This window comes from Saccopteryx leptura, chromosome 5 (assembly GCF_036850995.1).
Source record: "Saccopteryx leptura isolate mSacLep1 chromosome 5, mSacLep1_pri_phased_curated, whole genome shotgun sequence".
Lineage (NCBI taxonomy): Eukaryota > Metazoa > Chordata > Mammalia > Chiroptera > Emballonuridae > Saccopteryx > Saccopteryx leptura.
The window spans coordinates 9,286,958-9,300,233 of NC_089507.1; the positions used below are offsets into that span (position 1 = coordinate 9,286,958).

Consider the following 13,276-nt stretch of genomic DNA (forward strand, 5'->3'; position numbering starts at 1 on the left):
CCTTATGTGCCTCTTCCAAATGGTTGTCCCTCAGCCGTGTCCTTTATAATAAAACTATAATAGCAAGTATAGCACTTTCTTGAATTGATGGTCACACTAAAGAATGATCACCCTTGAGAAGAAGGCGGGTGGTAGACATGCAAGGTAGACATGCAGGTAGCTTGGGGATGGAATATGTGGCTGCTAAATAAAACAACAACCCAAAAAACAAACAGAAAAAGAAATGATAATTAGCAGTAACAAATATCTAGAATACACTGTTAAGTGAAAAAAGCAGTGCTGAAAAAGGCAGAGAATACTGAAGGAGGAATGGAGGGAAATGAGAATGTAGATTCGCACTGGCTTGTATCTGCAGGAAGACTAGCAGGACAAACAGGAAATTCCCTACTGAAGGTGGCTGCCTGTAGGAGACCAGGAGGAACAGCACGGGATGGGCACCAGGACGCAGTGAGTCTTCCCAGTGCATTGATTTTTATGTACTCTGTATGTAGTGTTTTGTGGGTTTTTTTGTAGTTTCATGTAGCTCAAATTTATGTAGTTTGAGCCATGTAAAATAAATATTTGCTAACCAAATAGTTTAAATATATATATATCTGTGCAATCTTTTTAGTAAAAGAAGTGGTAGCTTGAGGTCAAGAAATGCTGACAAAGCCGTGTGATGTCTTAGAGCTGAAATGAAGTAACTCCTGTCTCTAACTTTTTTCTATTTCTTAAACCAGATTATAATAAAAGGCAATAAATGTAATCAACCTGAAAAATAGTTGGCTTGTAACAAAGATCACTTATTTGCACTGACTTACTTTGTTAGTAATTAAGAAATGTGTTAATAAAATCATTACAGGACAGAAACAGAAATATACATATTTAATATAGTTTTTCATTGGTTAATAAAATTATACAGGTTGCAGGTGTACAATTCTATACTACACCATCTGTACACTGTATTGTGTGTTCACCACCCAAGTCAAGTACCCAAGTCAAGTACCCTTGCATCACCATTTTTCCGCCTTTACCCTCTCCTACCTCCCCCACTCCCCATTCCCTCTGGTAATCACCATACTGTTGTCTGTGTCTGAGGGTCTTTATTTATTTATTTATCTATTTATTTATTTTTGCTTAATCCCTTCACCTTTTTCACCCATCCTCCGAACTCCCCTCCACTCTGATAGCTGTTAGTCTGTTCTCCATCTCTATGAGTCCGCTTCTATTTCGTCTGTTAGTTCATTTCGTTCATTAGATTGCAGATACAAGTGAAATCACGTGGTACTTTTCTCTCTCTCACTGGCTTATTTCAGTTAGCATCAGGCTCTCCAGGACTCCTTAATGAAATGCATGTTAAAAACCAGTGAACTGCTAAACGTATAGAGACACCAGACAACTGTGATTATGAAATACAATATGGTTCTCTAAATAAGGAAACAAGGTGAAATGATATTAAAATTATAATTCCCTTTAGTTCTCTTGCAAAGACTGTCAAGTGACTTCAGAGGGCGCTCACAGTGGTAGTAGCTGGACCCGGAGGGCGAGTGGAGGCAGAAGCTGGGTGGCGCGTCGGGTCCCGGGCGCTCACCGTGCGGTAGGTGCGGTTCGGCGCCACCACCAGCTTCGCCTGGTTCTGGTGCGGCTGCTGCGCCAGCTGGAAGGCCTCCTTGATCCGCAGCAGCTTCTTCTCTACCCCCATCGTGGCGCGACTCCGCGGGGACGAGCCCTGTCGGCGATCGCCTGCCGCCGGACAGACAGACCACAGGCCACGTGTGCCACTCTCCCGACATTTAACTGTTACCGCCAGAGTGTTCAAAGACCTCACGCAGGAGCCGGAAATACCGCGACACTGCCGCGAGAGCGCCGGAAGGCGAGAGAGCGGAAGACAGCCCCGGTTTCGCGCTTGCGCAGAAAGCCGAGCCAGCCCCTTCCGGCGGTAAGTGGGGTATCCATGGGCGCTGGGGTGCCGCCGGAAGTGGTGTTTCGCAGGGAATGAGAGGTGAGCGAAATCACCGCTCAGCCGGGGAGATGTGCTATTCGCGGAGCTGAGCTGGAGATAAGAAGGAAGAAAGGCAACCTCTGATGGGAATGGACCGGAGTCCGCCAACGGGAGGACTCCCAGGGTTCGTTTTGCTGAAAGGACAAGTTGACGTCTATCGGGGGACGAAGGCAGCAGTCGGGAGCTGGGGGGAGGCATTCTAAGGTGGGCTGGAAGGATCAGAGTCAGGTATGCAAGAGGCCTCCTCGGCTCCCCAGAGGGTTGGACGGAAACATCAGGAATCTCCTGGGGAGAGGGTTACATTCTGATCTACCTATAGCTCCTACCTGGAGGCCCTCCACTTCAGGCCTGTGTCCTAATGTGTGCCTGATGACACTGCGGGAAACAAAGGGGAGGGGAGTACAGGGATGGAAGGAGTATCCAGTATGGGTTATGAGAAAGACCTGCAGTGCCTTCGGGAGGCAATCAAGTTTTATGCATCCTTTTAGACTGACAAAGGTAGCAAGAAAGCTGTAACTAATACACGTGTACTTGCCACCCAGCTGGAGAAACAAATTATCGTGTAAGAAGTAATTGAAGCCCTTTGTCAGCTCCACCCAATTCCATTCTGTTTCCTCTTGCCCAAGGTAATCACTCTCCCAAGCACCTTTATGTTTTAATTCTTAATTACACATATAGTGCTGTTTTGCATAATTTTAATAACCGATAATATAAATATTTTCTTGCAACTTTGTTTTTACTTCACGGTTTTTAAGATTTATCAGTGTCAAATAATCCTCCTTCATTCATTGCAACAACTGAACAGGTCTTCCCTTACATGAATATGTTGCTGTTTGTTTTCTTGCTTTGTATCTCCTGTGCCTGACACAGTCAGTACTGAACTCTTAGTTGACTGGATGAATGCTGTAGCATTTGAGCTAATCCTCAATAATGAATAGGATTTAAAATGACTTTAGAAGGCAAGAAGTGTGTGTCTTCCAGGCAGAGGGAATACTAGTCAGAACAAAAGTGCAAGTGCGAAAGTGTACAAGGTATTTCATGAACAGTCTTAGAGCTTAAACTGTAGAATTGGATGAAGATATGTGATGAAGGGGAAACTTGACAGGAAGAGACTTTGACTTAAAGAATATTGTCTGAGGAGATTACACTAGCTCAGAGCCATGAGGAAATGGATCAGAGCTGTATTTTTAGAAGACAGTGTTCATAGCACCATGGAGATCTATCTATGAGGTAAAATTTAGTGGCAGGTAGTTAAAGACCACACATCTAGCCTCATAACAATAATGATCATTGCAGTAAACATTTAAGTCAATCACAGTTCCAAACCAATTTCCTAGCCCGTGGTACCCCTTTCCTAGACAACTATTTCATAGCTTCTGTCAAACCTGCAACATTTTCTCCTGCCTCCCATGTAACTGATACATTAGATCTTATTTCAGTTAGAAAAGGACTTTCCCAAGCATTTCTCCCCACATCTACCAGGCCTATACCCTGATGCACTACCTCTGCTACTGTTGTAGGTGAATTGTCTAATCAAGGGGAGAAAACACTCTAAGAATACTTTCTGAATACAACAGTTTGAAGCATGGCCAAATTATAAACTCACAAGGAGTTTTCAACTCACTGGGTTGAAAAGGGAATGGTAAAAATATAAAAAAAATAGAATGATTAAAAGATAATTGTTTTTGTCTAATAAATAACCCATATCTATAGTAATATAAATGAGATACTAGTTTTTTTATGTGAGTTTCTTATTTTCAGGTAGATTTGTATGTTAAGCTTTACAAGCTAAGTAAATATAATTGACATTTCTGTTTTTATAAGACCATTGTTTTTACTACATAACATTATAAACAATTTATTTTGAATCAGATATGTTCGATGATCCTAGTTTAAAATCTACATTTTACTAGCCTTTTCCTTACATATTGCCAAATTGTCCAAATAGAGTTTTACTAGTTCACTAACTGATAAAAATAGAATGTACGGCCCTGGCCGGTTGGCTCAGCGGTAGAGCGTCGGCCTAGCGTGCGGAGGACCCGGGTTCGATTCCCGGCCAGGGCACACAGGAGAAGCGCCCATTTGCTTCTCTACCCCTCCGCCGCACTTTCCTCTCTGTCTCTCTCTTCCCCTCCCGCAGCCAAGGCTCCATTGGAGCAAAGATGGCCCGGGCGCTGGGGATGGCTCTGTGGCCTCTGCCCCAGGCGCTAGAGTGGCTCTGGTCACAATATGGTGATGCCCAGGATGGGCAGAGCATCGCCCCCTGGTGGGCAGAGCGTCGCCCCATGGTGGGCGTGCCGGGTGGATCCCGGTCGGGCGCATGCGGGAGTCTGTCTGACTGTCTCTCCCCGTTTCCAGCTTCAGAAAAATGAAAAAAAAAAAAAAAAAATAGAATGTACATTGTATGGCTTACTACAGGTGTTGCTCATTCTCTCAGTCTTTCAAATACAATTATTGAGTACCTGCCTTGTGATAAACACTAACACAAGTAGATACAAAGATTCATCAGTGGAAAATCACTAACCTGAAGCCATATCATATGACTGTTAATGTGCCTTGATATATAAGAAACTTCCAGCTACAAGCATTGTTCACCTTAATTGGAATTCTTTCCTAATGGATGCTTAAACTAGATGCACAGATGATTAAAGAGCATCATTGCTCTGAATTTGGTATAGATCTACAAAGTGAATACACATCTTAAGCATTAGTGCACTTGTTTATAGATCTTTGGAGTTTTGGCCAGAAGGGACCTGGCCCAGCAGAACCCATCTGAGGTATGGAATCACTGGGGTACTTGCTCATGTTATGATAGGTATGTGTTCTGATTTACATTGAGTTCTAATTGAGAATCTCTCTTTAAAGTTCCAAAACTTATAGTTAGGCCAAAACTCTCAGGTTTGAACCCATCCCTCAAAACACCTATGACTTCTCATTAAGGTACCTTTTAGACATTTAGGTAAAGAAAAGAGAGGGCAAACAAGAGACATTGGGCATGTATTGTTTAGCACCATTTCTCTTTAGCTATAGAAGGTAAATATCTACAAAGTATCTGGGGAGATTTATCATTTGTTCAAAGCTAAACTGACCAAGTAGGAGAGTTTTCTCCACATCACCATTTCTCACTGAATTATACTAAATTGTGTGACTCATCTCACCAACCACCTTAACCCCGCCTATACATTTAGGTCTGTACCATCCTCTGTTCTGACTTGGTTCTGTTTTCTGACAGTTCATATCAGAAAGACCAACAAAGTAACTTAGTAGCAGGCTAAGCCATCACAAGGTCTAAGCACCCTAGAACAGGCCCTTTGGGATTATTTAAAGTCTGTCAGTAATGACAGATAGAATGAGTTCCCTTAACAAAAGTTGGCAACATTGCAAAAAAAAAATGGAGCAACATCTATACTTTGTCTCTAAAGCATAATCAATGCCCATGATTTTGGTGTGCTCCAGAATCAAAAAAAATCTTTGCTCAGATCCTCATTTAAAAACGCACTATAGCCTGACCTGTGGTGGTGCAGTGGATAAAGCGTCAACCTGGAAACACTGAGGTTGCCGGTTCAAAACCCGGGGCTTACCTGGTCAAGGCACATATGGGAGTTGATGCTTCCTGCTCCTCCCCCTTCTCTCTCTCTCTCTCTCTCTCTCTCTCTCTCTCCTCTCTATAATGAATAAATAAAATCTTAAAACAAAAAACAAACAAAAAAAAACAACGCACTATAGCCTGATGAGGTGGTGCTGCAGTGGATAGAGCGCTGGCCTGGATTGCTGAGGACCGGGATTTGAAACTCCAAGGTTGCCAGTTTGAGCACAGGCTCATCCAGCTTGAGTGTGGACTCAGCAACTTGAGCATGGGATCATAGACATGACTTCATGGTTGCTGGCTTGAGCCCTGAGGTCGCTGGCTTGAGCCCAAGGTCACTGGCTTGAGCAAACGCTCACTCCAGCTCTGCTGGAGCTCCCAGTCAAGGCACCTATGAGAAAGCAATCAGTGAACAATTGAAGTTCCGCAATGAATTGATACTTCTCATCTCTCTTCTTTCCTGTCTGTCTGTCCCTGTTTGTCTCCCCTCCCCTTGCTAAAAACAAAACAAAATAATGCACTGTGCATACAATCTAGCCATCAGATTCCTTAGTATATACCCAAAGGAGTTGAGAACTGTGTTCATACAAAAACCTGCAAATGATATTCTTAGCAGTTTTATTTATAATTGCATTGCCAAAATTTAGAAGCAACCAAGAGGTTAATAGATAAATAAACTGTGTTATATCCAGACAATGGGCTATTACTCAGTACTAAAAAGAAAAAATATCAAGCCATGGACATACATGGAGGAATGTTAAATGCCTATCACTAAGTGAAGAAGCCAATTTGAAAAGGCTAGATAACTGTATGGTTTTAACTATGTGCCATTCTGGAAAAGATAAAGTCATGGAGACAGTTTGGGGGATTTGGGGGTTGGAAGGATGACTAGGCAAAGAACAGGATTTTTAGGGCAGTGAAAATACTCTGTATGATGCCGTAATGATACATCATGTCATATAGTTGTACAGACCCATAGCCTACAACACCTAGAGTGAACCTGAATGTAAACTGCGGATGTAGGGTAATTATGACATATCAGTGTAGGTTTCTCAGCTGTAACAAATGTACCACTCTGTGGGGGATGTTGATAATGTGGAGCAGGGAGTATATGGAAAATGTACTTCCTCTACCTTTTCAGTTTTGCTGTGAACCTGAAATTGCTCTTAAAAAATAAAGTTTTATTGCTTGACCAGGTGGTGGCGCAGTGGATAGAGTGTCAGCCTGGGATGCTGAGGACCCAGGTTCGAGACCCCAAGGTCATCAGCTTGAGTGCGGGCTCATCTGGTTTGAGCAAAGCTCACCAGCTTGAGCCCAAGGTCTCTGGCTTGAGCAAGGGGTCACTTGGTCTGCTGTAGCCCCCCCCCCCCCCCTCCGGTCAGGGCAATATGAGAAAGCAGTCAATGAACAACTAAGGAACTGCAACAAAGAATTGATGTCTCTCATCTCTCTCCCTTCCTGTCTGTTTGTCCCTCTCTCTGACTCTCTCTGTCTCTGCCACAAAAAAAAAAAGAATTAAAAAAAAATAAAGTTTTATTAAAAAAATTTTAAATACATAATATGTGACATGCTTTAACTCCTTTGTTAAGAGTAAAACCCACATAGATAAAATTAGTGAAGTCTCACAACCTTCTGCTTTCTGGCAAGTTCTTTCATGTTTTAAGGTCACCATCCTCTGTGATGCGTCTACCAAAGCTGGCTTTATTATTAAGAGACTAGACTCCCACATAAATACAGTGTAGACTGATAAACATTGATGGCATTCAGGTCACTTGTAGCATGCTTTTGAGTGCTTTTGGGCATTTCTGAAACCTATACTTTGTGTACTGTAATATACTGTCTCTCTCGTAGATAAGAAATGGGTGATAGCTAGAATGAAAATATCTAGTATGTCCTCCAAATTGGTGGAATCTAGTCTTCCTCTCAAGTGATGGGAGGAATCAATTTACCAGGCAAGTAATAAAAGTAATCCAAGGTATGGTTGTTTCAGCTTTAACATTACAACTTCCTAGAAGAATTCATGGAATGCAAAATTTATACTAAAAATAATGTCTTATAGGGAAAATAGGATGAGGGCCAAACTATAAAACTTTGTAACCAGAGCAATAACAATATAAAAATGATTTAAAATATGCCTGAGATTTGTTTTCATCAGGTATAGAATGTGCAGACACAGCAATGGCTGTCATGAAATAGGAACTTTTTATACTCAAAATCCCTAGAAACAGGGAGTAGAGCATGGCAGTGCCACACAGTGGGGCACAGGGAGGGGAGAAGTACCTGGATTGGTCAGGGGCAGTGGGAGTACAGAGAATCTACAATGGCCCTTATTGTGATTTTCTTGTCCTCCACATTGTGCTTTTCTAGGGAAGGAATGGGTGAGGCTGGATAAGCAGATTTAGGATTAGTTTTTTTAAAGTAGTTTTGGCAGGCTCTAGAACATGGGGGATGTCCTATTTGCCTGGTACCTGGCCCTGGGATGATTAGGGCAGGGGACTGTTGGTGGACTGTTAAGAGCCTGATGGAGGAAGGGTGTACAGGTAGGGTGGGCTCTGGATTGGTTAGTGTGTGCTCCTGGGTTGAGCCGTTTGCTGTCAGTGGTGGTGTTTGCTATTGAGGAATTAGCTAACCCTGGGAGGATCAGTTTCTCCCTAATCAGTGAGAACCCAACTGTCAAAGCATCAAGAATACAGAAAATAAGAAAATGCAATCATAATAAAAGTATTAACACTATTCAGATGTTGAGTTCTAATAAACACTACAGTAAATATAAGACTTTGCCCTCTCTCCCCCCAAAATGTAACATGACTTAATGGAAGGGTGTGTAAGAAAGTGCCATGTTACAAAAGCCAAGTAAGATCAAAGAAAGCAGTACAGTAAGTACTTCCAGGATGGGCTGGCCACCCTGAGCTAAGAGGAAGTATATATCTGGCCCTCTGTTTCCAAAGATTTTACATCTGCTGATTCAACCAACCGGGCATCAACAATATTTATAGAAATCCCAGAAAGTTCCAGAAAGCAAAATTTGAGTTTGGCATGCACTAAGCACAATGCTCAGTCTGTTTGAATGAAGTGATATGTAGACATTCTCTGCTGCAGCCTATAATACAGATATAGGTTATATGCAAATATTATGCCATTTTTCTGTTAGATACTTGAGTATCCATGGATGTTGGCATCTGTGGGGGACATGGATACTAAGGGATGAATGTATGTGGTGAATAAGCTATACTCCATCATAGCTCACTGTATTCTTTATCCGTGTACTTTACAACTCCTGATGCCAACTTCCAGGTTTTACTGATAGCATTTTTCTATTTGCCAATCTGAGTTGAAGTGGTTTGCTTTATAGAAATAGGCCTGACCTTTCATAACAGTGATGAGAAGAGCTGTAGGCTCTTTGCTTCAGCACCTATGCCCTTGGATATTATAAAGTCCCCATAGCTGACAGTACTATTGCTCTGCATTGTAACGCTTTAATGCCATGTCTGCTCTTATTCCCAGGTCAAGGATGCATTCCAGGAGAGGACTAATAATGTATCACCAGCTTCAATCTGATAGCTGACCTAGCCACGGAGCCTCATGAAACCAGACTGTAGCTGGCACTCTTAAACACTCTCCCATCAAAAAGTATTGGGAATGACAATCTAAGACAGATACCTACCACATCAAGAAAATTCCTGTAGCAGCCAGCAGTCTAACGGGTCAGCTACTGTCTCTGGTCATCAAGCAGGCATACTGAAGCTATCAACACAACAGTGGAAAATGTCTCTATATCAATGTTTTGCACATCCTGTGTGTGACCCATTAGTAGGTCATGAAATCAGTTCTTTGAATCACAATGAACATTTTTTTTAAGACAAAATAAAATATAAACTATCAGAGTGCTTTGTATAAATCCTTTGCCAGAATTGTGCACATTGCAAGGAATAGTAAGGTCAATTTCAATATATGGAAGGTACTTGGTGGGGGGATATGATGATTAGAATGTGTACTGGCTAAGACATGGCTTTTTGTCATCTGTCCACTGGTGTCTTGTTTGCTTTTCATAATAACAAGGTCGATGTGCAGTGTGGTTTTATATTACCTCGAGTTGCAACCATGCGTGAAGTCTGAGATGTTCAGTTGAGATTCAGTAGCAAAGTGCAATTTTTTGTGAAAAGATGTTGCCTAGGCTATAAATAGATATATTTGGGTTTGTGACAATTATAACATTTTAAGCAAAATTGCTTTTAAAATGGATCATTTCTTTTTTAAAAGAAAGAGCACTAGTGAAGTGAAATACGCAGAGGCGTGTTCAAGTTCAGCTGTTGGATCAGGAAGTGTGAGTAGTGACAGTACGGAGAGAAATATTGACTCTAATCTGCAAACTTCAGCTTCACTTGAGCCACATTTCAAAAAGAAGAAAGTAAGTGTAAGACGATATAATGATGATTACTTAAAATATGGTTTTATCAAATGTGAAAAACCCTTTGAAAATGACAGACCTCAATGTGTTATTTGTAATAATATTCTTGCCAATGAAAGCTTAAAACCTTCAAAATTAAAAAGGCACCTAGAAACTCAGCATGCTGAACTTATTGATAAACCTCTTGAATATTTTCAAAAAAAGAAACAAGATGTGAAGTTATCAACACCATTTCTTAGCTGTTCTGCTACGGTCAGTGAGAAAGCCTTACTAGCATCATACTTGGTTGCATACCGTGTGGCCAAAGAGAAGATGGCTCCCACAGCTGCTGACAAAGTGATTCTCCCAGCATGTTTGGATATGGTGCGGACAATTTTTGATGATAAATCAGCTGACAAACTGAAAACGATACCTAGTGATAACACCATCGCTCTCCGAATTTGTGCTATTGCGGAACATCTGGAAACAACGCTCCTGTCTCGGTTACAGTCTGGGGTGGACTTCGCGGTCCAGCTGGATGAGAGCACCGACATCGGCAGCTGCACGACGCTGCTGGTTTACGTCAGGTACGTGTGGCAAGGTGACTTCGTGGAGGACTTCTTGTGCTGTTTAAACTTAACCTCACACCTAAGTGGATTAGACGCCTTTGCAGAATTAGAAAAGCGCATTGTTGGTCAATATAAATTAAGCTGGAAAAACTGCAAAGGAATTACAAGTGATGGAACAGCAAACATAACTGGAAAACATAGCAGAGTAATTAAGAAATTGCTAGAAGTTACTAACAATGGTGCTGTGTGGAATCATTGTTTTATACATCGCGAGGCGTTAGCATCCAGAGACATTCCACAGAATCTCATGGAAGTGTTGAAAAATGCGGTGAAAGTTGTTAACTTTATTAAAGGAAGCTCACTAAATAGCCGACTTCTTGAAACATTCTGTTCAGAGATTGGAAGTAATCATATCCACTTACTGTATCATACCAAAGTTCGTTGGTTGTCTCAAGGGAAAATACTAAGCAGGGTTTATGATCTCAGGAACGAGATTCACATTTTCCTCAGTGAAAAAAAATCCCACTTGGCAAGTATTTTTGAAGATGACATTTGGGTAATGAAATTGGCATATTTAGCTGATATTTTTGGCATTCTTAATGAGCTGACTTTAAAACTACAGGGGAAAAACAGCGATATATTTCAACACGTTGAACGCATCCAAGGATTCCAAAAGGCATTACTGTTATGGCAAGCGAGGCTTAAAAGCAGTCGGCCCAGCTACTACATGTTTCCAAGGTTTTTGCAACACATCGAAGAGAATATCATTACTGAAACCAATTTGAAAGAAATAAAATTAGAGATATTGTTGCATCTCACCTCTCTATCTCAAACTTTCCATCATTTCTTTCCAGAAGAAAAATGTGAAACGTTACGAGAAAATTGTTGGGTAAAAGACCCGTTTGCTTTCCGAAACCCAGGATCAATAGTTGAGTTAAACTTGATGCCTGAAGAAGAGAACGAACTGCTGCAGCTCAGTTCTTCGTACACATTAAAGAACGATTACGAAACGTTGAGTTTGCCAGCCTTCTGGATTAAGATACAGGAAGACTTCCCGGTACTAAGCAGAAAGAGCATCCTCCTCTTACTACCTTTCACAACAACCAGTTTGTGCGAAGTGGGGTTTTCAGTGTTCACCCAGTTAAAGACGAAGGAGAGGAGTGGGTGGCACGGGGCCGCAGACATGCGGGTGGCACTATCCTCCTGTGTGCCCGACTGGCACGCCCTGGTGAGCAGGCAGGCCCACCCACCACGCTGAACAGCCCTGGCCCGGTGTCTGCTTCTGTGTTTCTCATCTTGTGGTATTTTTCTATGTTGTACTTAAATGTTAATATATGTGATGACTTTGTTACATTTCTATTTTTGTTATGCTTAAATATTAATAAAATCATAATTAATTTTATATATACTCATTGAACCCAATCTTAATGAACTTCTATTATAGGCCAGGAACTATTCTAGAGACATTTGGGATACAAAATATAAACGAAGATCATTCTCTAGGAGAGCTAATGTTCTGGCAAGGAGAAAGAGAATAACTTATAGTAAATAGGCTTTAGCGTATTTAGAAGATGGTAAGTGCGATAGAAAGAGAAATAAGATAAAGAGGTCAGGAAACTTGGGTCCAAATCTTAAAGGGCTCAGTAGACTATACAGGACCTCTGGGTGTTTGTCAGTGCGGTCGAGAGCAGTTGAAGGGTCACCTAGAGGAGAGACGTGGTCTGAATTAGGGGTTAGAAGACATTGCTGCTCTGAGAAGAGATTGAGTTAAGCCTTGCTTCCCTAAAGAGGGTTTTCCTAACCACCTTAGTTTGGGTACCTCATCCATTATTCTGCCTTTTATTTTTTTGTTTCCTTTGTAGTATGCAGTTTTACTTATTTGTGACAGTTTTACTTATTTGAGCACTAGTCCTGTCAGTCTGCCACCCTGAAATGAATGAATGCCCCTTGGATGGAGAGATCCTGTCTGTCTCGTACGATGCAGAGTGGGTATTCAGTATACATTTGAACAAGGGAATTCATATCTAACATCTGTAACTTGGGGTATATTCCCAGGAACAACTATTAAATGGTGTGGCAAATTTCTTTGCTTTTTTTTTACATTTTAAAATCTCATTTTGTCAGTCTCTGTAAGCATCTAGAAATAGTATTGATTGATGATGCTTTCTCACATTGTTACTGATAATTAAGCAACATAAACTGCTTACTTCCTCAAACTAATTTCACCTTCTGCCTTTCTTTACATATTCCCTGAGCCCATTGGGTGATGTTTCTTTTGGCATGGTCTTTCTCTAAAAATTGTATAGATGAGCAATTCCTTTCCATCAGCCTTTATTACAATATTTTAATTTTTCAGGTTTCCTATTCTATTAAAGGTATATGAACCCCCTCCCTGTTTTTGGTGCTTGAAATAAAGTGTCAGGAGACAATTTTCCATGAGAAGCTCACATTTCTGCAAAGTCTGGATTCTCTGAAATTATTTGCATCTAGGTTAGTGTATAAGGAGACATCTCTCCCTAGAGACATTCCAGGGAAGTAAAGATAAAGCTCCCTCCTTTCCCAGAGACGTCTGCTTGCATTCCAGGAGTAATGAGTAATTTCTCTGTAGCAGAGGATGGGGAGAAGTACCAGGAGCCCCATAAAACCCTAGAGTGTCCTGCTTCATGCAGAGGTAACATCTGGCCCACACTGATGCTCTGTGAATTGGGGCATGGAGAATTGATACACAATGCTGACCTGGTTGCTTTATTTCT

At 41.4% G+C, this 13,276-nt stretch overlaps 1 protein-coding gene across 4 annotated transcripts; it reads left to right on the forward strand.

Annotated features, from left to right (window-relative positions):
- Positions 1 to 1,917: 1,917 nt before the first annotated feature.
- Positions 1,918 to 12,588, forward strand: FAM200B (family with sequence similarity 200 member B). 4 transcript variants are annotated; one of them, XM_066385683.1, is made up of 3 exons: positions 1,918 to 1,981; positions 2,524 to 2,607; positions 9,072 to 12,588. In XM_066385683.1, the coding sequence occupies exon 3, from the start codon at positions 9,805 to 9,807 to the stop codon at positions 11,779 to 11,781; it is 1,977 nt and encodes a 658-aa protein (XP_066241780.1). In that variant the 5' UTR covers positions 1,918 to 1,981; positions 2,524 to 2,607; positions 9,072 to 9,804; the 3' UTR covers positions 11,782 to 12,588. The 4 variants fall into 4 exon arrangements, with proteins under 4 accessions (XP_066241780.1, XP_066241782.1, XP_066241779.1 ...); XM_066385682.1 differs by having other exon boundaries at positions 1,924 to 2,105; XM_066385685.1 differs by lacking the exon at positions 2,524 to 2,607.
- The last annotated feature ends 688 nt before the right edge of the window (positions 12,589 to 13,276 follow it).